Raw genomic sequence first — 25,483 nt, 5'->3', positions numbered from 1 at the left:
TGAGGTGAGATCTTTTACAATAAAAATATATCTATGATGATTTAATTAAGGTTTGCATTGTATTGCACATCCACAAAATAGAAAAATTAAATTGGCATAAATAACCCAAATTCTGACAATTCCTAATTTTGCTTTCTTACTTTTGTTGACTTATAATAACCTTTCCTTTAATGTAGTCTTCCCTAACTGCCAATGAAACTATGTAAGGAAAAAAATCTGCTCCTTGCGTATCCAAAAAGATGTGTTTTCAAATGTGGACAATAACTCTCTTACTTAAAGAAATTATGTAGTACTAATTACTGAATAGGTAATTATTATGTTTATAAGGCAAATGGAGCTCAAATTTAGACTTCTGCAGTTCAGTGAGAGTGTAGGAAGAGCCTTTCCATACACAGCAGCTGGGTTTCAAGGTACACACCTGCTTTGCACCTGCGCTTCTCTTTCAGAAATCCTCACAATGGATAAGGAACCAAACCAGTCATAACTGTAAAACAGCGTAGCCTGGCCTGGGAAAGCATGTTCAGACAGTTTTTGCCTGCATAGTACAGAGTTGTCATTGGTGCCCATGGGACAGAATGAGGCCATTAACAGATTTGGCTTGGCCTGGCAGATCAAGCAGGATTTCTTTTGTTGTGGTGACAGATTTAGTTCATGGATAGATAAAAAATTCTTTCTTAAAAAGGCAAATTCTCCTGAATAGTCTCAATTCTACTTTTTACAAGCAACTGGCTTGTATGAATAGTTCACTAATTTTGAACACTCTGCACATAATATTCTGAGGATCAGTGTTGGAAAATCAGTAGCTTATGATGAGTTACTACAAAGTCAACAAATGTAGTAAAATGTGATGTACTCTTAAAATTAATCTTATGAATAGTGCAGACATTATACTGCTCACAGACCATGGCAGCTTTGTCTATTTTATAATAACCCAGCCTCCAGTTGCCACACTGCCCTTCTCTGTAAGACAGAGGAAACTGCCCAGGACCGTTACTCTTATTTTGTTTATTAATTGTCTACTTCTTAGGCCATAGCCATCTCCCAACTGTCTATGTACCTCAGAAGAAACGATATTAAAGCAGTTCTCATGTTTGGTGTGCAGAAATGACCGTATGCATGGGGGGTTAATCAAAGTGGGGAAAAATTCAACCCTCTTCACCTGAACCTTTCATTATACATCACAGGGAGGGGGGAAGGAAGAGGGGAACATAACCCAAAACTGAGCAAGAAATCCAAACTGATGGCACTTATGCAATGCAAATGTGATCCAACATATTGTAGATTAGTATGTTGAGCTTTAATGAGTAGATTGAACCAAAACAATTGCATATTAACCCTCATCTGGTCACAGCTAATTAGACTTGTAAAGGCTCTTAGCAGCAGTTCTTCACTGTGAAGGTTATAAGTGTGTAAATGTAAAGTGCTGCTGCTCATTGCATTTTTTCAGGAGGATGTAGCTCCAGTGTGGCTGGGTGGGCACTGGGCCTGTCAGGCAGAAATGCTTCTGAGGTGGACTGCCCAGAGAGTTCACTGGGAATAGTTTACAGCTGTATGTTACTAAACAGTGCGCCTATAAGGAAATAGTGCCGGTCTATTGTGCTGCCAATTGAGACACAAAAGATCACAGAATCACAGAATCAACTAGGTTGGAAAAGACCTCTGAGATCATCGAGTCCAACCTTTGACCTAACACCACCTCATCTCCTAGACCGTGGCACTAAGTGTCACATCCAGTCTCTTCTTAAACACCTTCAGGGACGGTGACTGCCACCTCCCTGGGCAGCCCATTCCAACGTCCAATCACTCTCTCTGTAAAGAACTTATTCCTAATGTTCAACCTAAACCTCCCCTGTGGTGGCTTAAGACTGTGCCCTCTTGTCCTACTGCTGGTTGCCTGGGAGAAGAGACTGACCCCTCCTGACTACAACTTCTTTCAGGCAGTTGTAGAGAGTGATAAGGTCACCCCTGAGCCTCCTCCAGGCTAAACAACCCCAACTCGCTCAGCCTCTCCTCATAGGACTTGTACTCCAGTCACTTCAGCAGCCTCATTGCCCTTCTTTGGACATGCTCCAGAACCTCAATATCCTTCCTGAATTGAGGAGCCCAGAACTGGACACAGTACTCGAGGTGCAGCCAAGCTGAGTTAAGGTAGACACATTACTCTCTCATTCATGCTGTAGATGGAGTATGAGTTCAATACAACATTGGAGAACCCAGAAGAGATATGGATGCATTCAACTGTTAAGGTTGCTTTGTAAGATCAGGTTCATGGCAGAGGGGTTGGAGAAGTAGTGCGCTATTTTCAATGTAATTAAAGTATGTTTTACTGTCAAAGACTCTTAAGAGATCAGATTTACCCTTATTTGTTTAAAAGAAGAAAAAATCCGGATTATCAGATCAATAGATCTGTTTTATTTGGTGGTGGTTTTTTTTCCTTGTGCCTTTCTTTATAATATTTAAATGTTATTTCAGTATTTGCTTACTTAAAGTACTGTGTTATTCTGGAATTTCCTTCAACAGAGCTCAATCATAATTTAAAAATTACTTACAGTTGCCCCATTACGGTGTTTAGGCCAGCATTTTGGACTTAATTGATGTCAGTAGGATAGTCTAAAACTATAAAGAATAAATCTGTTTTATTGGTATTTATTTAGTACAGCAACGAGTATTGGATTTGTAATTTCCGGTGCTTCTTAGGGGACTTCTGTAGGGAGAACGCCTTTTCTGAACTCTCTGTGCTTGGCTGTTCCCAGAACAATGCTTATTGATATCAGTTTTTTTATTATTGATCTGCTCACTATAAAGTCCTTTCATCTTCACATTTTATTTTTCTGTCTTTTTGCTTTCATCCGGCTTTGTGTTTAGTACACGGTGTGGACTGCCCTGTGGGTCACCTGGAATGTTTTCATTATCTGCTTCTATTTGGAAGTAGGCGGACTTTCCAAGGTAGGTCACTTATCCTTCTTCAGTTTGTGGGAGAGTGTTTTAACAGCAGGACTCTCAGATTTTAGCAGACTGGAACCACAGAGGAAAAATGTCATTGTTTGAACATACAATTTGATCTTTGGATCCCCTCCAACAAGAGCTCTAGCGTTTGAACTTCTCCCTGATAGTAAATAGCCAAGGGTTTGAAGTACCTAAATACAATGAATCTAAATTATAGTTGCCTTCTGAAGTACCATCTGAGGTGAGGGGTGGGGAGGGTATTCAGTTGTAAATTTGAGGTTCTTTTTGATTGTTGAAAAACAGGCAATGTCGTTTTAGTGGAGTTTTCAAGTGCATATGAAAAGTGTGAATTTCCAAGATTGCTTTGAAAGGAGCTAAAACAATTACTAAGAGGGTTAATGTAATAAGTTTTGAGCAAATTGGTCTCACAGTGAGAATGTTAATTCTTCTAAAAAAGAACGAATGGCAAAGGATGACTTTTGTCACGTCTGAATAAAACTTTCTTTACATGGCACTCAGTGCCCTTGGTCACCAATTCCTTATTCAGACCTTTGATTAGAGCAGAAATATTTGCTGGAATTATCGAGAGACATGTGCGCTCGTTCAAGGTAGCGCTTAGGTTAGCAGAGTTTATGTTTAGCATTGTATCTACAGTCAGTTCTGTACAACACCTGCTGGTTTTTATCCTCAAGTTGGACATAGATGATACTAATCTTTGTTTACCACAACCACACTTAAATGATTCCAGGCAGAGTATACCATGGCACATGCTGGTCCTGGCATTTTTACTAGAATAAATGTCACCATTACTGACTGTAGATTTAGTGATATGAACCACATCACTGTTAATTCATGCAATGCTTTTAGAGAATGCAATCCTGTGTAATGTGCTCTAGGGAGACCCTGCTTGAGCAGGGAGGTTGGACCAGATGACCCACTGTGGTCCCTTCCAACCTTACCCGTTCTGTGATTCTGTGATTTGTGTACTTCACTCAATTCAGAGTGGAACATTTATGAGCTACATACTTGCTAGCATTAAAAGTCCTAGCTTTTGGCTAACAACAAACAGAAAGCTGGTGAAACTAATTTAATAAGAAATAAAATTTAATTTACTCAGTAGAAATTCCATTAAGATTAAAGCTTTCAGTGATAGGTTCCTTTGGTGATAAAATTTCATAATGAAAAGCTGCAACAATTTATTTTTCCTCCAAATATGATGTAGCTATGAGAAGTCATGGGCTTGATGAGGGAATTAGTGCACTTCATAGAGGATCAAAATAAATGATCCTAATGGTATGTTCTGATTTAAAAATCTATTAGATGAACAGAAGAGCAACACATAGAAGTTATGGATGCCTGAAGTAATTGTTCATTCTCATGATATACAGAGGTTGTATTTTTTCATTTAGTTGGGCCATGTCTGTTTTTGTAGTGACTATTATATTTTATATATAACTGGTATTTTTATCTAAGGGCCTAGGAAGTGAAGCAAAACTTTTAGTCTGACCCCTCTAAGTTTGTGAAAATTTTAGTTGTTTTTCCATTGATTTCAAAGGATTCTGATCACCTCCTTAGTTTAACAGGTTTATAAACCAGTAGATATTAATTGAAACCCTGCATCTTCCAGTTTCACTTCTGTTTCACTTTTAGTTCTTTTTATTTAACACATATGATAAATCACAGTACAGAGAAATAGTAGCAAAAATATTATTCGGAAGTTGAGAAAATTCCCTTTTATTAGTATATACTTCAGTTGATCTTAACATTTTTGTGGCATTTTTATCTTGTGGTTGATAACGACAACATTTGAAAAGTATTTTCTCAACAAGTGAAAGACACAAAATTATTTCCATGGAAGTTGACTGCTTTTGTATAGATTATGTCAAAGGTCTGAGTGTTGGCACCAAGTTAGTAATGGTAGAATCTAGAATCTTGTTCAGCAAATCACGGAATTTTTGATTCATTTAATGCTCTTTCTGAAAATTATGCTAGAGATGATGAAGCCATCAAGAGACTGAGGTCTTTTTGCACCATGTGCCAAAAATCCTGGGTATTTATAAATTGTATGTGACTTGATTGGAACCCAGCTTTTATCCGAGATGTTAGCTTAAAAAATTCATCATTGCTTGCCATTAATATGTTCCTGTGTTGTCAGGTGTGATAGAAAGATGCTATTATCAAGACATGTTAGTGTGGCTGAGAAATAAAACACCATCATAAGCTTTCCAAGGATGGCTGTTTATTCTGTATTGAAATCTTGGCAGGCAATAGTCACTTTTTTTTCTTTCTATTGTACTATTTTTCCATTAAAAAAAAAGCAGCTTTGTTTCTGAAATGTATACAGATTGATTATAATTTTAAACTTCTGTTGGCATACTATCAGGGGAAAATTATGGTGCTGTCTTGCAGATGACTGATTTCTATTGGTTTGTTTGTTTTTAAGCACTTTCATGTTTGTATTTGCTCTGACCAGAATTAGTTATCTGTTGATTGGAGTCCCATGTGTTTATTAGGTCTTCAGTCATGAATGCTACAGAAAATATAACTTGATACAATGATAAATGGTAATTTGAATTCAATATATTCAAAGGACTACGCACACAATGCAGACAGACTTTTCAAATGTCGTAATACAAACCCACCACTGCTGAAATTTTGCTCAGATCTTATTCCTGCAGCAGAGAGGAAGATCTCCTTTGAATATTCGCTGAATTCTGCCAAGAAGTTCCATTGCAGTTAATGGAAAGTTTGAATGAGATATAAGGACATACGTAATTTAGACCTGTTCTTTACTGTGAAAGTTTGAAACATTTTCCCTTCAATTATAATGCATAATGTTCAGATTTTCTTGGTAAGCTGATATTTTATTGTTTTTAAGGAACAGTTTGGTAAGGCAATCTCCTGGGAAAAGGATGATATGGATTCAAGTCATCTTGGGTATGAAAGGGAAATAAACGCAGCTCTCCCACAGCCAGCTGTTGTCAGTAGAAAACTAACGAGCAAAGGTTTCCTTTTTAACTACCTTATAAACAACAAGCTTATTTTTCATTTACATGAAGATGTACAAATAAAATTTTAACGTTTTTATCAGTGTTAAAGAAATTGTATTTGAACAGAAATAAAAGAAATATACCCATATACATATTTTTTTATTTGTGTAAACTTAGGTTTTTTTCTGATTTTAGCAGTGATAAAACTTCCCATACGAAAAATGAAATTTGCCTGTCTTTTTTATTTACTACTTTTATGAAATTAAAAGCATAATTTCTAGTGTTAACCATCCTGTATGAGAGAAACAAAGCTGTTATTGTAAAATGGCCTTTTAATCCTCAACTGCAAGATGACAGTTTGCTACATCCATATATGAGCTCATTAGTTGCTAGCATCTCATTCTTGGTCTTGAAAGGAAAATATGTATGAATTGTCATATTCCAGATTAAGGACAATTTAAAGCATATAGACACAAACAAGAACTGTTTTTCAGAAGTTTTGTATGTGCTTAAATATTGACCAGATAGCTTCTAATACTTCTAATACTTCTAATGTGTATAAGACAGCCCTTCATCCCCAGCAATACATGCTTTTATGTACTCCTGTACAAAGGAGACTTCATTTGTTTCGAGTGTAAGTTAATAATTCTATTGTTTATATCCCTCCAGTATTTCAGATCCAGTGTGAAAATAGCTGTGTTTATTTGTGTTTATCATTTGCACTTCCAACTGATAGTTTTTGATAGTCTATTTTTTCTACTACTGCTTGTGTTATTGTGAATTACTGGCATTTCTTTCCATGTGTTGAAACCTTTATTCAGTAAATGTACAGCACCATTCCAGTACTTCGTACACATTTCCTAGTTGTTTGATATAGCTTACCTAAGCAGCTGGGCAACATAATTGTGAGATCTTCTCTTTTTCTATGATATTTCTGCTTATTTTGCATTGCTTTTCCATGACATGCTTCTTCAGCATGAACCTTGCCTCATTCTGGATTACTTTTAGTTTAGCTCTCAAAATTGAGCTCTATGTCAACTGACTTGCATTTTTTGGCCAAGGATTTGCATGACACACAGTTGTATATTGTTAAATGTGAGTTGGAGCCCTCTGACATCCCTATGACTCTAGCTTCTCGAACCTTTCCCTTGAAGCCAAAGGAAATTTTGCTTATGTTATTTAATAAAACAAGATTTTTCCTGTATTTTTCCCAGTAATATGTACTTTTTTCAATGGGAGTTTGAAGTCTGTAGGGCTCCCATCCAACTTTATGAAGCTGGAGACAGAACTATAGGCTAATTTATTATATGGACCTGTAATTGGAGGATAGAGCTGTAACTGATAAAATTAGTTATTTCTTCCATCTGAGAACAAAATGGACTAATAATTTACTTATTAAAATGCTGTGAGAATTGAAACATATTAGTCTTTTCTAAAAAAAATAGCCTCAGAAGAAGGGCTAATTATGTGGACTTTATATTGACTGTTTCTGAAATCCAATTTATTCCATCTGGTGCCTGTCAGTCAGTCCTTAATTGTGGTGCAATTATATCTAATCATCTCAAACGGAGTAAGTTAAGTTCAGAGCCAATGCTAATTTGTATTAATAGAGATGTAAAGGTATATTCTGGGGCTTGTGTCTTTTTTTTTTGAATGTGAAATGAGAGCATAAACATTGGTTGAATTTAGGGCCAAAAATATGAAAGAAAAAGTGATTCTCATACTAACTTGTGCTGATGTAAGTGAAAAAACAGAGACAATTATTTTGGTGCAATTAACATCATAAGTAGCTCTATGGAATTGCCCACTCCAAAAAGCTTGTGGATAAAGTTGGCTGCATCCATAAAACCTACATGAAAGATCAGTAGATGGAGGATAAAGGACTTCCTTAGTCTAAGCAGAAGACTGAAGGTAGGTCGTCATACGTCTACTCACATGTGACTTTTGGGTGAAGAAAAGTGATCAGATTTTTGTCATATCCACTGGGAAGAAGAGCAACAAATAGTTTGCTGAGCATGTGGCAAAGATTTGGTTGGAGGTCAGGAAAAGCTTTTTTATAATAAGCACACTGAATAGGATCTAAAACTGTTACAAAGCCTTACTACCAGATTACTCTTCTGCCCATTATTTTTTGTCTATAGAAACAAGCCTCTGTCAAGAGAAAAATCCAAGTTATTGTCCATGGAAGGTTTAGGATAGGAGTGTTTAAATTTTAAAAAATTAGTTCAAGTTGAAGACTCAAAACCTCAATCAAGTCAAGAGCTCACTCACATTAGCAGGAGCATGATTCTATCTGGGGAGTTTGAGGTGTCTCTGGCTTTTCTCCCCAGCAGGTGTGGGGGGACACAGAAAATAGGGAACTCCTCTCCTTGGAGGCTGACAGCAGGTTTTGGGTGTTCGCAGGTGGGGTTTTGGTATTCAGCTGTGTGACACCAAGTGAGAGGCAACGCTGTCATTGCTGCTCAATCCTGGTAGAGATTAGACTTCTGTTACAGGCAAAACTCACGTGCTTTCTATTCTGCTCCTGGATTTTTACCTGAACACAAATCATTAACTTCACTGTGAACAAAGTGAGAGTGAAAATAGTGTATTTCTTCTCTGCTGTACATGGTGCATGCATTCATGTACAGCTCAGCTGAGAATTTCCTTCCACACATCTCTGATTCACCATCACTTCCTTTTGGTCACCAACTCTCTTGGGAGACTACATACCCTTTAGCTTCTTATTCTCTTCACTACTGCATGTTCATTTGCTTCAGCTGATGCCATCAGCTGCTACCAGCTGAGATGTGCTAAAACATTGGCTGTAGGCATTCTTCAATTTCTAGACATTACAAATTACTGGGTTTATAGCAGTAGTAAAATATAATCTCTTCCTAGTGTATGCCCCAGTAAAATTCAACTTGCAGAAATAAAACCTGACGAAAAGATTGTTTTTGTTTCTTTTCAGCTTTGGACCCTCTCACTTCTTCTTTCTCAACTTTGTTATTCCCAGAGGGCTTAAAAAATTATTGTTTTAAAAGTAATGTTCTAGAATCTTCACTGACATGGAAAAAGGAGGAATTCAAATGAAATAGTACTTAAATACAGTTAAGCTAATCTAAAAGCAAAGGAAAACAGACCCAATATAAGTTTTAATACTTGCATCATAAAATTCTTTTAACCCCTTTGGCCTTCACTCATTCTTTGAACCAGCTCTCATACATAACACTTTGGGTTTTTTTTTTAAAAAAACCCAGTTTCTTCAAATTGCTCCTCCCATCCTACTGCTCTCTCACCATAAAAAGAAATAATCTCCATGTTCAATTGTATTTAATACTTTTCCATAATGTCCTGTTCAAACAGCCACCTTTTGAATTTTTAATTACTTTGGCAATAAACCTGGAAACCAATTTACTGTGCAGTTATGCAGTGTAATATTGAAGAGACACAACATTTCATCACTTCAAAATAATAGCGCTGGCCATGGCTGGTGTTAGGTACTGTTAATCATAGATTTAGCATGTTGGTGGGGTACTTTTCAATGGTATTTGCAAATAGTATTTTTTGATGTTGTGTTAGACTGACATCATTATGTGCAGGAGCAGAAACTGTGTGTGGCAGTTTCTTTATAGAATATAATAACTGTTTCCATGAAAAGTTAGAGAAGAATTATTTAAGAACTGTGAATTCATAATGATGAAGCTATGGAAAATTGCATTTTCTTTTTATTTGCAAATTACATTTCTCAGACAAAAAAGTGACTTAAAAAAGATGACTTAATATGTACTCTCTTAAAAAAGAAAAAAAAAAGAAAAGAAATGCAATTGAAGAGCAGAAATGTATGACTCTGTTAGTACTCTAATACTGAAATCAGTGCACTTTCCTCCGGTTCAAAATTTTCAACAATGAAATAGCCTCAAATGGTTCTGTTTAAGCTGAAGAGGCTTTCTGATTGTTAAACTGAACAGACTTTGATGTTCCCAATTTCATGTTCCAAAAGTAATCTGTTGTTCACCCTGTTTCACTCTATAGTGTAAAGCTGTAGCATCGTGTAAGATTTAATGAAATACATGCTTACTCTTGAAAGGAGAATTAACATTCCACTAGCTTCATGGCACAATTTGAGCATAAGGTCATTCTGGGAAAAAAAATTGTGTGGAACAAATGGGACACAGATAAATGCCACTGAAACTGCAAAATGTGTCATTCTGATGTTGATTAGTTTGTTTAGGTGATACGATCACATTGCTGAACAACTTAATCAGGAGTACATTCCAGATGGTGCAAAAATTGAATTTTATATCCTTTCAGGTGACATTTAGAGTGGTTCATTATATTATATAAAATAAGCAGCATTAAAATAGGTTTTTCAATTTAGAATTGATGGTCTTCTGTAATCACTTGATGCTAAATTCTAATATGATATTTGCAGGGTAGGCCACTATCTTCTTCATTGGTTTAAATAACTGAGGTAATATCTGTGGCTTTTTTTTAATAATCTACTTAATATCCATTAATATTAAATGGCTTTGGGAATAATGGGTATATCATATCTGGTTAGCTAAGAGCTACACAGACAAATCTGTTAATGAAAACATCACACGCATATTTCTTTGAGTTCATTGGCTTAATTTCCAAGATCTTGAAGATTTTTAAAAGGGAGAGAAAACCCTAAAACATAGCCTCACAATGAGAAGATAAGTAACTCAAGTAGCTTGCAAAATTTCTCCAAAGACAACTTTGGATATGAAAAATAAGAATGCAGTCCCAGTCTGAACTCGGTCCTGTGATTCAAGAATTCACGATGCATTGGCCAGTGACACGGAGAGGTAAATCCTGAGTACCTGTGGTATATCTGTGCCTGAAGCACACAGCAATGCTTGAAAAAGGACTGGGTATTTACATATACAACAAGAACATACAGAATAAGGAACAAGGGAATATAAGGGCAGGAAGAACCATCTAGTTATCTATTCTAACCTTATGTTTCTGACATAAGTTGAATTGTTCATGAAGTGAGAAAGGAAAATTTCCCTGAGTTGTGGTTTGGCTATAAGCAAGTATGACACACTCATCTGCATGTAAGGGTGAACCTAGGTTTAATTGCCCAGGATATTATTTTATCTACTTGTTGGTATTTGAATCTGTTTCGTAGTGATTAATTTGTTCCTTTTGTAGAAATGGGAAGACTGTTGCTGAGATTTGATTTTTGTCTTTGCAAACATGATGTCATGAAAAACCGCAGTGAAAGATATTTTGATAACTTCTTTAATCATATTCTTGTTTAGACATTGGATCAAACACATCTGCTGTCTGTCCAGCAAGTGTCTAAATACTGAGAAGAGTGAGTGCTGTGTACAGATTTTGACCCTTATGTAAGGCAGTATATTTCTTTTAGTGCAAGTGCAGGCTTTATTTGTTGCCTGATAAGGTCAAATTTATGTTTTTTGTTAATAATTTCTATACACTACTTTTTCTGAAGTAGTTTATTCTTTGCAATTTTAGTTCCTACATTGGTCAAGTAAGGAGTTCTTCCTAGTTATGAGGAAATCTGTTATTTCATAAGTCTTCTAATAAATATTTGCACTCCATGTCCAGTTTGAAAAGAGTTTTACTGTTTTGAAGGGAGTTTCACACTGATTCATATGTTGCTTGCTGGGGTTTTTTTCTTCCATTTGAAGACAATTCTTGTTAGGAAGAAAATGTAATTTTAAGTAAGTTTTTTGTAATAATTTGCACATAAGACAGCCTGAGACCTCGATGAAAGTACAGAGGATTTATTGTTTGTGATAGTAGAATCTGAAAAAGTTCTTCCCAGAAATTATGATGCTGAATCTCATGGTAGTTTTAAGCATTCTACATGCTTCTTATGGGACTTCATAATCAAAGACTCATTAGATTATTAAGGTTCAAAAAGACATCCAAGGTCATCAAGTCCAACCATTAACCTAACATTGCCAGGTCCACCCTAAGCCATGTCCCCAGGGACCACATCGACATATTTTTTGAACACTTCCAGGGACTGTGATTCCACCACTTCCAGGTGGAAGCAGGGCAGCCTGTTACAAGGCTTGACAACCCCATCAGTGAAGAAATTTTTCCTAATATCTAATATAAACCTCCTCTGGGACAATTTGAGACCATTTCCTCTTTTTACCTGTCACTTGTTACCTGGGAGAAGAGACCAACTCTCACCTGCTACAACCTTGTTTCATGTAGTTGTAGAGAATGAAAAGATCTGGCCTGACCCTTCTTTTTTCCAGCTCTCTCAGCCACTTCTCATAAGACTTGCACTCCAAACCCTTCTCCAGCTTCATTGTCCTCCTCTGGACACACTCCAGAACCTCAATGTCTTTTTTGTAGTAATGGGCCCAGAACTGAACACAGGATTTGAGGTGTGGCCTCACCAGTGCTGAGTGTGGGGGGATGATCACTGCCCTGATACTGCTGGTCACGCTATTTCTGATACAAGCCAGGATACCATTGGCCTTCTTGGCCACCCGAACACACTGCTGGCTCATGTTCAGTTGGCTGTTGACCAGCACTCCCAGGTCCTTTTCCACTGGGCAGCTTTCCAACTACTCTGCCCCCAGCCTGTAACACTGCCTGGGATTGTTGTTGCCAAGGGCAGGACCTGGCACTTGACCTTGTTGAACCTCATAAAATTGTCCTCAGCCCATCAATCCAGCCTGTCCAGACCCCCTTCTACATATTATTTAGATAGATGTGTTAATATGGACCTACCTTTGACTTGGAAAAATAATATAAGAAACCGGTGATTGCTCATCTTCTCTTGATGGCATACAAGCAACTGTACTTACATCCTTTGGGATTCATGAATTCTAATTTAGAGGAAAAACAAGGGAGGATACAAGCTTGGTTTACAGATCTACATTAACAAAAAAGGAGATTTTGGAAAATACATAGATCCTCTGTATCCATTAAGAGTTTTCCTGGTTCTTTACTCTTTTCTAATGTCTTGACACATTAGACGTGCGTAATCTTGAACTTTCTGAGTTAAAATCCACCATAAATTACTTTGGTCCAGGTGTCTGGTGTTGTAATTTTGCCTTTGATTTTTACAAACACTATCATATTTCAAAAGAGTATCGGGAAGAAAGAAATTTTGCACTTCAGTTCCTATTGAGTGGTTCTTTCTTGGTGAACAATAAAGGCAGTGTCCCTGCCTTTACTCATGGTATTCATTACTTTTGAAGGCTTCAGCAAACAAAAAAACCTCTAGTTAGTTCAATAACATAACCTTGAGTATGAAGGTTATGAATTTTCAACATGTCTGTTTTGGCAACCTTTTCTTCTTTTATAGAATGCTTAATGTTTGTGTTGTGTTAATCTGTCTTAATTAGAAGAATGTTTTTGATTCTGTAAGGTCATAGAAAATAGTCTCTTAATCTTTGCAGTTTGAATCTTGGAGCAAGTTTACCTCCTAAATTTGGGTTCCATGTAATAATTTATTTAACCTCTGTAAGGTGAATGGGTTTTGAGAACTCCTTTTCAATTGCACAAGGGAATTGGAGGGATTGTTCCTTGTCTAGATCATTATACTCTCTTTATTTTTCAGCTGTCCTTCAGGGAAATTTCTTGCTCATGTTGATGATGTGACTGAATTTATTATTCATGAGTATCAGAATTCCTTTGAACAGACTTCTTCCGTTTGGATTAATGAGGAAAGAGTGAGAGAATCCTATTGGGGATTTAGCTGCCCTTCTGCCCTTTGTTTTGCTAGGAAGTTTATTGTCAGAGTGGCTTTACTGTACCAGGAATAATGCTGGGTCTTCTTGACCTATTCAGTCAAATGGGGAAGGCAGAAATGCTGGAAAAGAAATCACAGTGTTTGACTAACACTGTCTTCCAAGGGCAAATGCTGCTTGTGAGTAATTTGATTGTGTTATACCAGCACTGCATTCTGTACACTTAGAATCTGTACAAGTTCTTTAATATGTGGTTTTGGAAGAGCTATTTTGTTGAAGGGGGAGAATATGTTATACCCATCTGCTAAGAAGTACTGCTCTGTGTTATTGTGTTACTGTTCTACCTGCTTGGAAGCAGCTTTTTTCATTTTATCTTTTCTTTCTTTCTTTTTTTTATTTTTTAATGTCTCCTTTGGTAGATCAAGAGCTCAGGTTTGATTTGAAAGTGTTGGCTGAAGATTTTCCTTGTTTATCTCAAAGATGTTTGAAGGCCTGGGCATTTTTTATCCTAAGATGGTTTGAACTCGCTGAACTGCTTGCTGAAACCTCTGTCTAGTCTGTAGCAAGGGGCATAGATGTTATTCCTAAACCTGAAATTACTTATTTGTAGCAGATATGACACTATTGATTAATTTTACGATTACTTTCTGTGAATTATCGATAATATTTTAATTTTTTTCAGCTTTCATTTCATTCGGTTTAGTAATTTTCCTCAGTTTGATCAGAAACGACCAAACTATTGGCTAACTTACCAGGACAGATTATTTTCCTTTTTAGCCATCTCATCTTTACTAAATTATGTTTCTTCTCTTTATCTGTTACCAGGGCATTCACAAGAGCTTCTTACTGTTTTCATTTCAAAGGTGGTCTCTTGGATAAAAGACTAGTCAGTGAGGAAAAAAGCTATGTACACGTCCAAATGTGAAGGAACTGATTTTCACTAAATCTTCATCTCAAATACACTTGTACATTGTTTAACTTTAGAGTTGTTCATGATTTGTTAGGAACATTTTCGTGTCTACCCTGAGTGGCAGCTATGATTTTCTTCAGGGTATCTTTCATCCTTATGTCTTACTTTTCACATAAAATAACTGGTTTTATTGTTAAATGTTGTAGGCATGTAGACACTTTGTGCCCTGCAAAATTAGCACTGTCCATGTAAATAGTTATTTTGGAAAAAAAGAGTGATATAAATTTCTTAATAATAATTTTTTAATTAGTACTTCTTGATATTTTTATCTATTTTAGGTTTATTTTGCATATATTTTACTCTTATGAATCAATTGACTACCCGATTAGGTAAAAATATACTTTATATTATAGTTTTAAAGCTGCAATTTCCTACAAGAAATTTAAATCATATTGTGGTATCATTTTCCTTGAAAATATGCTAATATTTGTGAAAATGTCTACATCTTAAAAATATGCTTGGGACACATACCTGGTTGTAATACATGAAATAAGCATTTGGTTTTAACAGGTTGTTAGAGGGTTTTAAAAGGTTATTAGAGAGTTTTAAAATGTTCCTAGATGATAGTAAGACCATCAGTATCCTAGGATGTTAATTTTTAAATGTCTAAGACCACTTTTCACATGTGCAACTAGGCAGCTTGATTAAGTATTCCAGGATCATATTAACTTTTATCCAAACATTTTTGTTTTCTATAATGCATTTTACAGATCTGTGACATGACTTGCATTTCCTGCCTCCAGGCTATATAATTTTGATTGTGCCTATAGTTTAACAGATTTTGTTTTGCTGATCCCAGCTTACCAAGTAGTCCAGATGGCCCTGTACAGCTGCCTGCCTTTTCATTATTTACCCTCCTCCCTCTCTTTGTGTCATCTGCAAATATATCCACCACAAGCAGTGATTCTATATGTACTTCTAGATCACTGATGAAAATGTTGAATAACATCAGACCTTACATCAATCCCAAGGGAGTCCTGCTAGAAAGACTCTTATTCAGCTATGATTTTCCATTGATAACTATGTTAATTAGCTAGTTTTCAATCTATTTAAATTTCAGTCCATTAAAATGTACTGCCATTCAATTTTTTTCAATAAGAATGTTTTGTGAATGCCTTATAGATGTCTAAGATTTTCTTGCAGCTGCTTCTATCAACTCAACTTTTACCTCTTAAAGCAATGAAATTGAGTTTGTTTAACAGATCCTAATGTCTTAAGATATTTTGTTGACTGACATAAATTATGCTGCTTTTGCTTTTTCTCAATCATCTGTTTTTAAGTCATCTTTCTTCTGTTTACTTTGGGACTAAAGCTAGATTAACAGTCCTTGAAACAATGCATGTGCATTTTTTGAACCTTATATAGGTTTTAAAATTATTCATTCTCATGCAGTTCCAGAGATTTTTTTAAAACTAACTTATTTGCATTCATGGATCTCAACATCCAAAGCTTTTGTGTGATTGCAAGTTGCCCAGGCCTAAAGACTGCATACAATTTAGAAATTGGTAGATCTCTTACCAGGCTTAAAAAATGCTTCTTCTTCCTCTTGTTATTGTTCTTTACTAAGAAAAAAGAACAGAAACATGTATTAAAGGTGTCTGCCTTTTATGCCTCTTTAAAGAATTCACAGTAAACATCTATTAGTGGGTCTAGGTCATCTCTATATTTTCTCTTGTTCCTAATAAGCCTAATGAACAATTTCTTACTGTCGTTAACCTTGCTAGCATGGATTCTACCTGACTTATTTTTCTTCATTAAAGATTCTCTACTATATATATTCTAATTTATATTGACAGAAAACTGCTCTCCATTTTTATTTTGGTTTTGGTTTTTTGTTTGGTTTTGGTTTGGTTTTTTTTTTTGAGGAACAGGCTGACACAATCAGTGTATGTGTGTGTTTGTTTGCCTGACACTGAAAGCTTTTTTACCCATTGACTGCAGAAATGATCACAAAGGATAAATCTTTCATAACTAAATTCTTGTATATCTGTGCTGTTACACATGAAAAATAGGTAACCAGAATAGAGGACAGAAGGAGCTGTCTACTGCCTCTACAGAGAGAAACATTGCTGTAACCTCTCATTAGAAACTCTATAGTTGTTGTCTTTAGGTGAAACCAAAAGAAAGACCACAGAGAAAGAGATAATTTTTTATTGCATCACAGTCTCTGTCCTTCATCCAAGCATCACAGTTATGAACCTGGAATAGTCCTTGACTTATTAACCCCTGAAACTCTATGTGCTGTTCACCTATAGCTTCTACAGCCATTCTGTCTGTATTCTCCTTGAACAAATGTATTTTCCTTCACTGAGAAGTCTTTCGTGTCTTCTAATATTCACAACCTCTGCTTCAGAATGACAAGAGCATCACACACCCAATGAGCTACTATAGCCTAAAGCACATGGGTGGTGTGTGCAAATTACAGTGGTTCTTGTCCTATAACATTGTGTATTCCTACTACTTAGATCTCTGTATGGGGTTTTTTTCTGTTGTTTCAGACACAAAATTAACTTAAAATGCACGAGTAATCTCATTAAACTCAATAAGATTACTCACTTGCTTACTATGCATTTAAGTAGTTGCAGAATCAGCATTAAAATAAGAGGCAATCCATAGACCTCTCCCTTTCTCATATATAAAGTTTGGGAAGGGGAGGGGGCTTTAATATAAAAGCTAAAACAAACCCTAAGAAAAAGTACAAAAATCTTGTCCTGTGCAATAAATGAAATGCTAAGATTTGATATACAATGTATTAAATAATTGCTCATGTATTGGTCTATCTATATGATTCCATTTGTATATTTTGCACATTACAACATTGTCTAATAGTATCTCTTAACAGCCTTTTCAGGTCATCTAGGTTGCATTTGCTTGTATTGATCTTGTATATATTACTGTGGCAACTCTTCTGTGATTCTGTTGTGCTTTTACTTTGTAACTTCTCCCAATACATAACATGAAGTGAGAGAAATTCAAGGAATTGAAGTCAGAAGAAGTCAGAGAAGGATATGTAGATGTGTGAAATTTGTGTTTATGTTTCTTTTTTTTTTTTTAAGCAAATATCTGCCTTACTTTACTATTTCAGTCCATTTCTGAAATATTGTTTTAAAAAACATATACTCCTTATAGAATAGAATAAAAATCACTGAGTATTAAAGCCATCCTTAGAACCCCAGTAGGATTCAGGGGCAAAGAAATTAGTAGTCTATTAGTATTAGTATTAGGTTTGTGTGGAAAAAGAGTGCACAATATGTTGCTTCTTATGTTATGTGGCACAGCCATTACAGTTTGTCCTGCTACATCACGTCACCAAGACTGTGAACAGTGTAATAAATAATCTTTCTGACATAGCTTGTCTTTTAGTTTAGTACTTGCGTTTTGAGTCCCTTTATTAACATGGAAATATAAATGTATTCCTGTGTTTAAGTGTTTTGCCAACAGTAAAATAAGTTGGTGCATCAAGTAAGTATGATTTAATATTTCACAGGCTTGTGTTCTTTTTAGCAGAATTATCACTCCATTTTACTTGTAATTCCACTTGCCTTAATAGTTTATTTTGTCAGTCCACTGAGTGGCTGTTTAATTCAGGTTGCACTGTAGATGAAGAAACCACAGGGGTTTACAAGTTGCAAGATGATGAACAAAAGGTATTACATAATAACTATTCATAGTACTGCAAACAAAATATAGTATTTCAATACTTGCACAGTACTTGCTGCCTATAGTATTATTATTCTATGCCTATGGCTGTTGGTAGACACCATTTTTAGGTGAAAGAAGTAGGTTTTCATTTTGTGAAATGTTGTTAAAATTTCAAAATTCTTGGCTTTCCGCTGAGATGGTGTGAACTGACATGGCTAAAGGAAAATGCATTGAAAACCCAATCATACAGATTAGATAAAAATTTTACCATGTTATCTCAGTCATTTATTTAATGAAAAGCAATACTCTTGTGTGTAAAGTAACCATAAAGGAGAGAGTGGGTTTTGTTTCCTTTTCTGAGGAGGAAGACCTCTGGAGGGCAGTGATGTAATGCTAACTTGACATCAACAATGTGTTTTCAGCAATGCAGTCACAGGTTTCACACAGGCCTCTCGTGGGTTAGGATGGAGCTTCTCCTTTGAAGATGTTGCCTCAGTGGCAATGCTGGGAAGGGCAGCAGAGTGTGTATTCAGGACTTCTCCTACTGTGTCCTTCCTTAAATAGACCATACCTCTTCCATCTGCAGTCGCACCTCATCCATCTACCAAGGTAGAAGAAAGTTTGCTGTGATGCTCTTTTTCCATAAAGTACTGTTTACCAACACATGCCATTGCTTTTCACAACGAGCTGTGTATTTTACCTCTGTGTATTTCTTTTATCCCTCACTTTCAAGACAGCCATTGCTTAGGTATTTGACTCATGGAAGACAACCTTGACTTCACTGTGTTTTTAAAAGGGACATGGGTGCTGTAGTCTTCTGGATCACCATGTTGTAGATACCAGTGACCCTGAGGTACCTGAAGCACTATACAAAGACAGTCTAAACCATTGTATTTTGTTGGGTGTTTAAAAAAAAAATAAATGGCTACTTATGCTTGATGAGTGAGTCCTAAAATGTACCAGGATAGACTTTCAGTCTTCTATTTGAGAAGCAAAAGTCAAATATAAGATTTATGTTTATCGAGTAAAAAGTCGGATTTTCAGGTTCCTAAAATCAATGACTCTTAAAATTGCTCAAACACTGAATGATATGCATGAATAATTTAAGACTGTTTTGTTAAATGTGCAAAAGTAAGTTATCCTTGCAGCGAGACTCATTGTAAATCGCCAGCAATTTACTGTGTTTCTGAAAACCGCAGGCATCAATTTACAGACAAAATTAGACCTGTTACTATACGCATGTGACATTTTCTTGATTTAAACTGTCATTCTGAAAAGCTATTTACTGACAGCCAGAGTTCGGGATGAGGTTATAAAGTTTACCAAAGAATTCCATACCACTGAGGTTGAGCCATATTTCTACTCAGATAGAGAAGACCTCCTACCGCAACTGAAGTATCTATGCATGCAAATTAGCACTTTCAAGGGAAATTATACATTATATTTTTACACATTCATGTACTGTGGTGGTGTATGGTGCTGTGCTGACATTTTACATCTCATAAACACAGTAATGTATTTCCAAAATACCTTGTTTCTTCTGAGGTATGTCAGAAATTCTGACTGTACGCATTACAGATAGCTGGCAGTACAGTGATATGCAGTGGCTTCATTGTTTTGTCTGTTCTCTGTAAGTGATGTTTATCAAAGTAGTTTCTAAGATGATCTGTTTCAGAATATCATGGTGGGCTATATGGGAGAATATTCATCATTATTTACTGTGGATTTTTTTTAAATATCAACTAGACTGGAAGTCTTCCTCCCAACTCAGTTCCCATTAAATTTCCGTAGCATGTAGACGTGCAGTACTTGGCTCAAGGAATATGTTTCATCACTGTCTTAACTACTTTCTCCTCAACGTTCTGTGAGCAGTTTCAGTATAAGTGACACTGTCATTCTCTAGTAACCTTCAGAAATGAGCATGCACTTGGACATGCACTAACTTAGTGTACTGGGTCTGGCTGAGATGGAGTTCATATCCCCATAGCAGCTCTCACAGTGCTATGTTTTACATTGTTAGCCAGAAAAGCTTTTATAACATACTCGTGGTGTGGCTATACTGAGCAGTGCTGACACAGGATCAGCACTGTCTCTCCAACATTCCTTCCCCATCAAGGGCATGATCCTGAGAAGGGGCACAAGTAGGCCATCTGACCCAAACTAACCAAGGGGATATTCCATACCATATGATGTCAGCTCAGATATAAAAGCTAAGGGAAAGAGGAGGAAGTGGCAGTAGTCATTGTTTACAGTGTTTGCCTACTGAAGCTCTGCTTCCCAGGAAGTTGCTGGACATTGCCTACTAGTGGGAAGTAGAGAATTATCCTTGTTATTTTCTGCTTCGCTTTTGCTCATGCAAACTTACTCTTTTTGCTTTATAAACTGCCTTATCTCAACCTATGAGTCCTTTTCCGTCTTATTCTCTCTCTCCTATCCGGTTGGGATGGGGAGTAATAGAGTGGCTGGTGGGCACCTGGAGTCCAGCCAAGGTGAACCACGCTTAGATACTGTGATGTTCTCCAGAACTTATTTTTAGTATCAAAAAATTCCTGCTCAGGTTCTCTGTCTTGTAAATAGTTGCAAAGTACTTTCTAGTATAGTCACTCAATCAAAACCTCTCCAGTTTTGCAGCCTATTGATCTGGATAAGTCCATGGTATAAAGGACTCATTGCAGTTAGTGAGTTGTTGAGGAACTGCCAGAACAGAAAAAGTGAATTTTAATTTCTTTTGCTAGAAGTCTATATGCTCTACAGGTAAGATAACTCTCTGAAAAAATTTTCACTGAAAGTTTCAATCTTAAACTTCCTTATATGTTACCAGGAAATCAAATTACTCTTTTTAAGGCTATGACATCCCTACATTTTGCATAAATTATTCTGCATAAAGAATTGTACATAAAACTAAAGACAACTCTAGTTTGAATAACTCTCTGGGGAGGCAGAAAGCCAGTCAACCTAAAATTGCATTGTCTGGAATATTATGGATATGGTGTCCGAGTGAGTAAAACCAGAAATTATTGGTATTGACAGAAGGCTCTTTTCTTTGACATTGCTCTGTCTGTACACCAGACTGTTCTTTCCTAGCAGATGGACACAAAGAAGAGCGTCTTGTAGTGGTGCTTACTTGGAAAATTATTTGACCAGTATAATTCAGACACATGAAACCATTAAATCAGAAAGTGATCATAAACACTGAAGAACATTTGAGGGAGGTGCACTGTAGCTTGAAAGTTAGACGTTTTCAGAAGAATGTCTTGGAGAAAGAGTCTGAGATAGTATCGTATATAAAAAAGAGACAAAGGAAAAGATGCAGACCACTAGGATCTGAATTAAGTGTACAAGTGCATTGGAGAAGATTCAGAGATAGTTCTGTTCACATGTATGATCCAGAGATGCCTAGGAGCTGATGAGCATTTGTGTTATAGGCAGGGGGTAACGAGGTAATGGAAATGTGTGGCAAACCTAGCAGAGATAAGAGTAAAATAAAGTGGGCCTCCTTGTAAACCAGACAAGCTACAGTTGTTGCAGTCAGGTGACAGTTTGATCTTCTGAAAACTCAGGCATTGCCACTCCTATTACTTCAGCTAAACTGGTGAAAGGTTTCAGTGAGTATGTATCTTGGGGAACACATCTTAGCTACTGACAGTGTATTTTAGTTTGTTTATATGGAATTAATGGATACTCTTGATGTATTATGACAGAGAATTCGAGGTTTCATACGTACTCTCTTGGTATTAGTACCCATGTGTTTTAGTATTCACTTATAGAGCTAGCCTGGGATTCCAGTACCTTCTTCAGTTGTGCAGGTGGAGTTGCCTTTGGAGTTCTGTTTTTGTGAAGTATTTGGGGGAAGCGCGGGGGGAAGCAAGTGATGAGACAGGCAAAAAAGGCAAACATCAAGGAAGAAATCAGTCCTCTTTCCTCTTATGCTTGAACAGCTTTGTAGGAAGAAGACACTAAACCAAAAAGGTTCTAACAAAGTGAGTAGTAGAGACTGGGATATTTCATTACAAATAAGTTCTTTAGAATACTCATCAAAAACTAGAGGGAAAAATAGGATGAACGGAAATATCCTTCTGTAAGTAAAAGTCTAACTTCAGAGGGGATCTGGATTACTCATCATACCAGGCTAGACGGGGTGTTGAAAAAATGTCAGTTAACATGTGAGGTCTGTAGTGATAAAGAGATATATTTTTCATCCCTAGCTGATATTTTAGTCACTTCCTCACTAGCAAAAAGTCCCTAGTCTCCCTAGTCTCTGATTTATTGAAAAGACACAACTTTATAGCACGCTTTCTTGCTATGACATTTTACTGATACATCTTTGATTTATAATTCAGTTCCAGTGCTCCAAATGTATACATGCATATACACAGAAAGGCTCCTTTTCCCACTTGCTTTATTAAAATCTCTCTTTTAACTTTAGTGAGATGGGTGCACAGTCCACATAGTTCTCTTTTCTTTGGTGGAACATTAGTCAAGTCTGCCTGGATGAGACCTTGTGACAACACAGTGACCATACTGCTAATGGTCATACAGGGTTTTGCTGTTAAATCTGCTGCCTCACATGTAAGTACAGGAATTCAGCTCACTGGTTGCTAATATGAGTTATGCAGTCTCCTGTGGAATTCAGTCATGTTCATTTGTGGATAAGCAAGGCTAGTGTAAATTTTGCCTAAAGTTGTTATAGAATTGTTGTTCTATTCCTTGCATTTCAAATCAGCCTACTTTCATCTTTGGTTTGTCTCAATGCCAAACTTCACTCAGTTTTTCTCAAATAGGAAAGTGATGACAGTTCCTTAGTAAATTACTGTTATTCTCTCCCTTTTTAGCTTCCAGGATTAAGAATAGAAAATGTTAGAACTTCATGAGAGGAATTAAAAAGTGAAGTGGTCAGTGAATACAGATTAGTGTTAGTCCACTATTCTGGTGTTATCTGAGTTATAAGTCAGATCAATATTATATAAACTAGTTCCAAGTGACCTGTGAAATCTTCTATCAGCTTTTAATTTTTCACAGGTATTGAAAGGTGGGTTTATATTGTGTATGCAATAGTATTTTACCTACCAGACCTCATGAATGGAATATATATGCGCTACAAGTTATTCGCAAAGTCATAAGACCTGGCCTGATAACAGAAGCATTACTTTGAATTATGACAAAGAAACACAGATCCTTTGCTCAGATTGTCTTTAAAAAAAATCATGAAACAACTTTCTTATTGAGAAGTGACTGAATTCAGACTTCTAGCTCTTTTGAACTATTTTAATCAAGCTTTGTTTCCAATGTTGAATCTAAAAAAAGTAGGCTGCCAAATTAATTTTTGTAAACAGATTTTAGAATTAGTATTAAATACTTTGTTCTCATGTGTGAGATCCTTTGTCTCTCTGATGCTCTACAAATGCAAGTCTCTCCAAGTAACTGTCCCTGGTCTGTTTGCTGTTGGTCTCCATCTCACCTTTTGCAATGCCTTATGCAGTTCTTGGCCAACTGATATTAAGAAACATAAGATATTTAAACACATGGTTACAAGTACCAAATAACACCACAAATAAGCAATAAGCATGAAACAATATTAAATTACTACTGTACTTCTTGCACTGTCTCAAGTATAGATATTTAACTTAAAAAGAATTTGTTTGAATACTGTTTATTTAGAAGAACTTGGTTTAAAAAAGTTAATTGCAGCATTGTGACTAAATGTATCCTAACAATACAGTTGATGATTCTTTTATGTTTCTCAGTTTATACATGCACTGTGTCTGGTTTTGATCTAAATTTGGGGAAGGTGCAGTCAACTTTTAGTGTGAATTTAGTATGTTTTTAAAGTAACTTGGAATCTCCAGCTTCAAAATGTGCTGTAAAAAAAACAATCCTGCAGAGAAGTGTTTTTTCTTTTAGTTTCATTACCATTTGGAATGAAAACATGTCAAAACAATATAATCAAAACAATAATAAATCACGAGTGAAACTTTAATAATTACTGACTTGTTTGAAGATCACTGGTTTTTTGGATGTAATTAAGCAACCGAGCAGCATCTCATGGTATTCTCTATCAATGGAATATCTAAGTGATGTTTTACAGTGGGGGCACATAATTTACAGCTTCTTGTTACTGTCAGTTTCTGACTCTTTAACTTGTTTTAGCTTTGTTTTTTTAGTGAATGCAAGGAGGATCTCATTTTATCTCCTTCCATAAAAAGAGCAATAATGGAACAAGTGACTTTATGGAAAACTCAGCTTTGTACAAACTGCTTTCTGCTATCGGTGGATTTCTGTTTGAGTATGTCAAGCAATATCTTCCCCTAGAATCTCTGAGTGCTCTCAACCCTGGAATTTTATCATCATTTTTTGTATTGGAAAGTGTAAGCTGCTTTGGCATCTTTCTGTCAAATATCTTTGAGAGGCATAAGTCATCTGTGGTCAATTCACCAGGGAAAATGCTTTTTGATGAACAAAGAAGGTAAAAAATTGCTGAAAAAGATGAAAAAACATATTTTTAATTTCAGTAGTTTGGGATTGCAAGATCTCTACAAAAATAACCAAGTTTTACAGCAAATTTTTAGGATATGTTTTAATAAAATAATGAAGTAATTCTGTTATGTGCTGCCTTTGAGTATATTGTGTGAACTCAGGAGTTCTGCTATGAAAGTGGAAGAGAATATTATGAGTGAAAAGCAGGATGTACTGGGAATTGTTGACTCCACTTGAGGGTGGACAAAAGATGTGGTTTGAATTTAGTTTGTTATTCTCTTGATCAAAACTTCCATTGCTCATTCTATCCAATCTTAATCTTTGTACACAATATAGGAGCATGTGACTAAAGATAGGGAGAACACTATAATTTCAACATATTAATTGTTTTTGCAAGTGTCATATAGTACTTCTGTGTGAAGTATATTGCATAGCAAATTTAAAGAAATAATATCGGCATTTTCTACATAAATATCAAGCCTTATATTACATTCTGGAGAGGAGAGAAAGATCAAGAAAATGCACACACAGAATTCCTGATTAAAGTTATGCTTCAGTTGCAAGAGGCTTGCAAAGGGTTAAGGGACCATGGGACCATGAACTCAAGCTTTCAAGATGCTGTTCTCTAGAGACGGTTCTTGACCATAATGTGATTCCTGACTTTTAGCTATCCCAAATCATGTCAACAATTTTTTTCTAGAGTTAGTGGGTTTGGGGGGTATAATTCATTAATTTTATACAATAATGATAAATTAGTGTTTGGAGGGGTT

At 36.1% G+C, this 25,483-nt stretch overlaps 1 protein-coding gene across 1 annotated transcript in view; it reads left to right on the top strand.

The window, feature by feature from the left end:
- NKAIN3 (sodium/potassium transporting ATPase interacting 3) overlaps positions 1-25,483 on the top strand; it is a 188,309-nt gene that overhangs the window by 13,331 nt on the left and 149,495 nt on the right. Inside the window, exon 3 of the mRNA XM_018074892.1 lies at positions 2,866-2,946. Within this exon, the coding sequence (XP_017930381.1) occupies positions 2,866-2,946 (81 nt within the window). The remainder of the gene's footprint in view (positions 1-2,865; positions 2,947-25,483) is intronic.

The sequence above is a fragment of the Manacus vitellinus genome, unplaced genomic scaffold, assembly GCF_001715985.3.
Source record: "Manacus vitellinus isolate BGI_N305 unplaced genomic scaffold, ASM171598v3 scaffold_1_pilon, whole genome shotgun sequence".
In the NCBI taxonomy this organism is placed as follows: domain Eukaryota; kingdom Metazoa; phylum Chordata; class Aves; order Passeriformes; family Pipridae; genus Manacus; species Manacus vitellinus.
The sequence above is the reverse complement of the archived record's forward strand: the minus strand, read 5'-3'. Positions and strand labels throughout refer to the sequence as shown.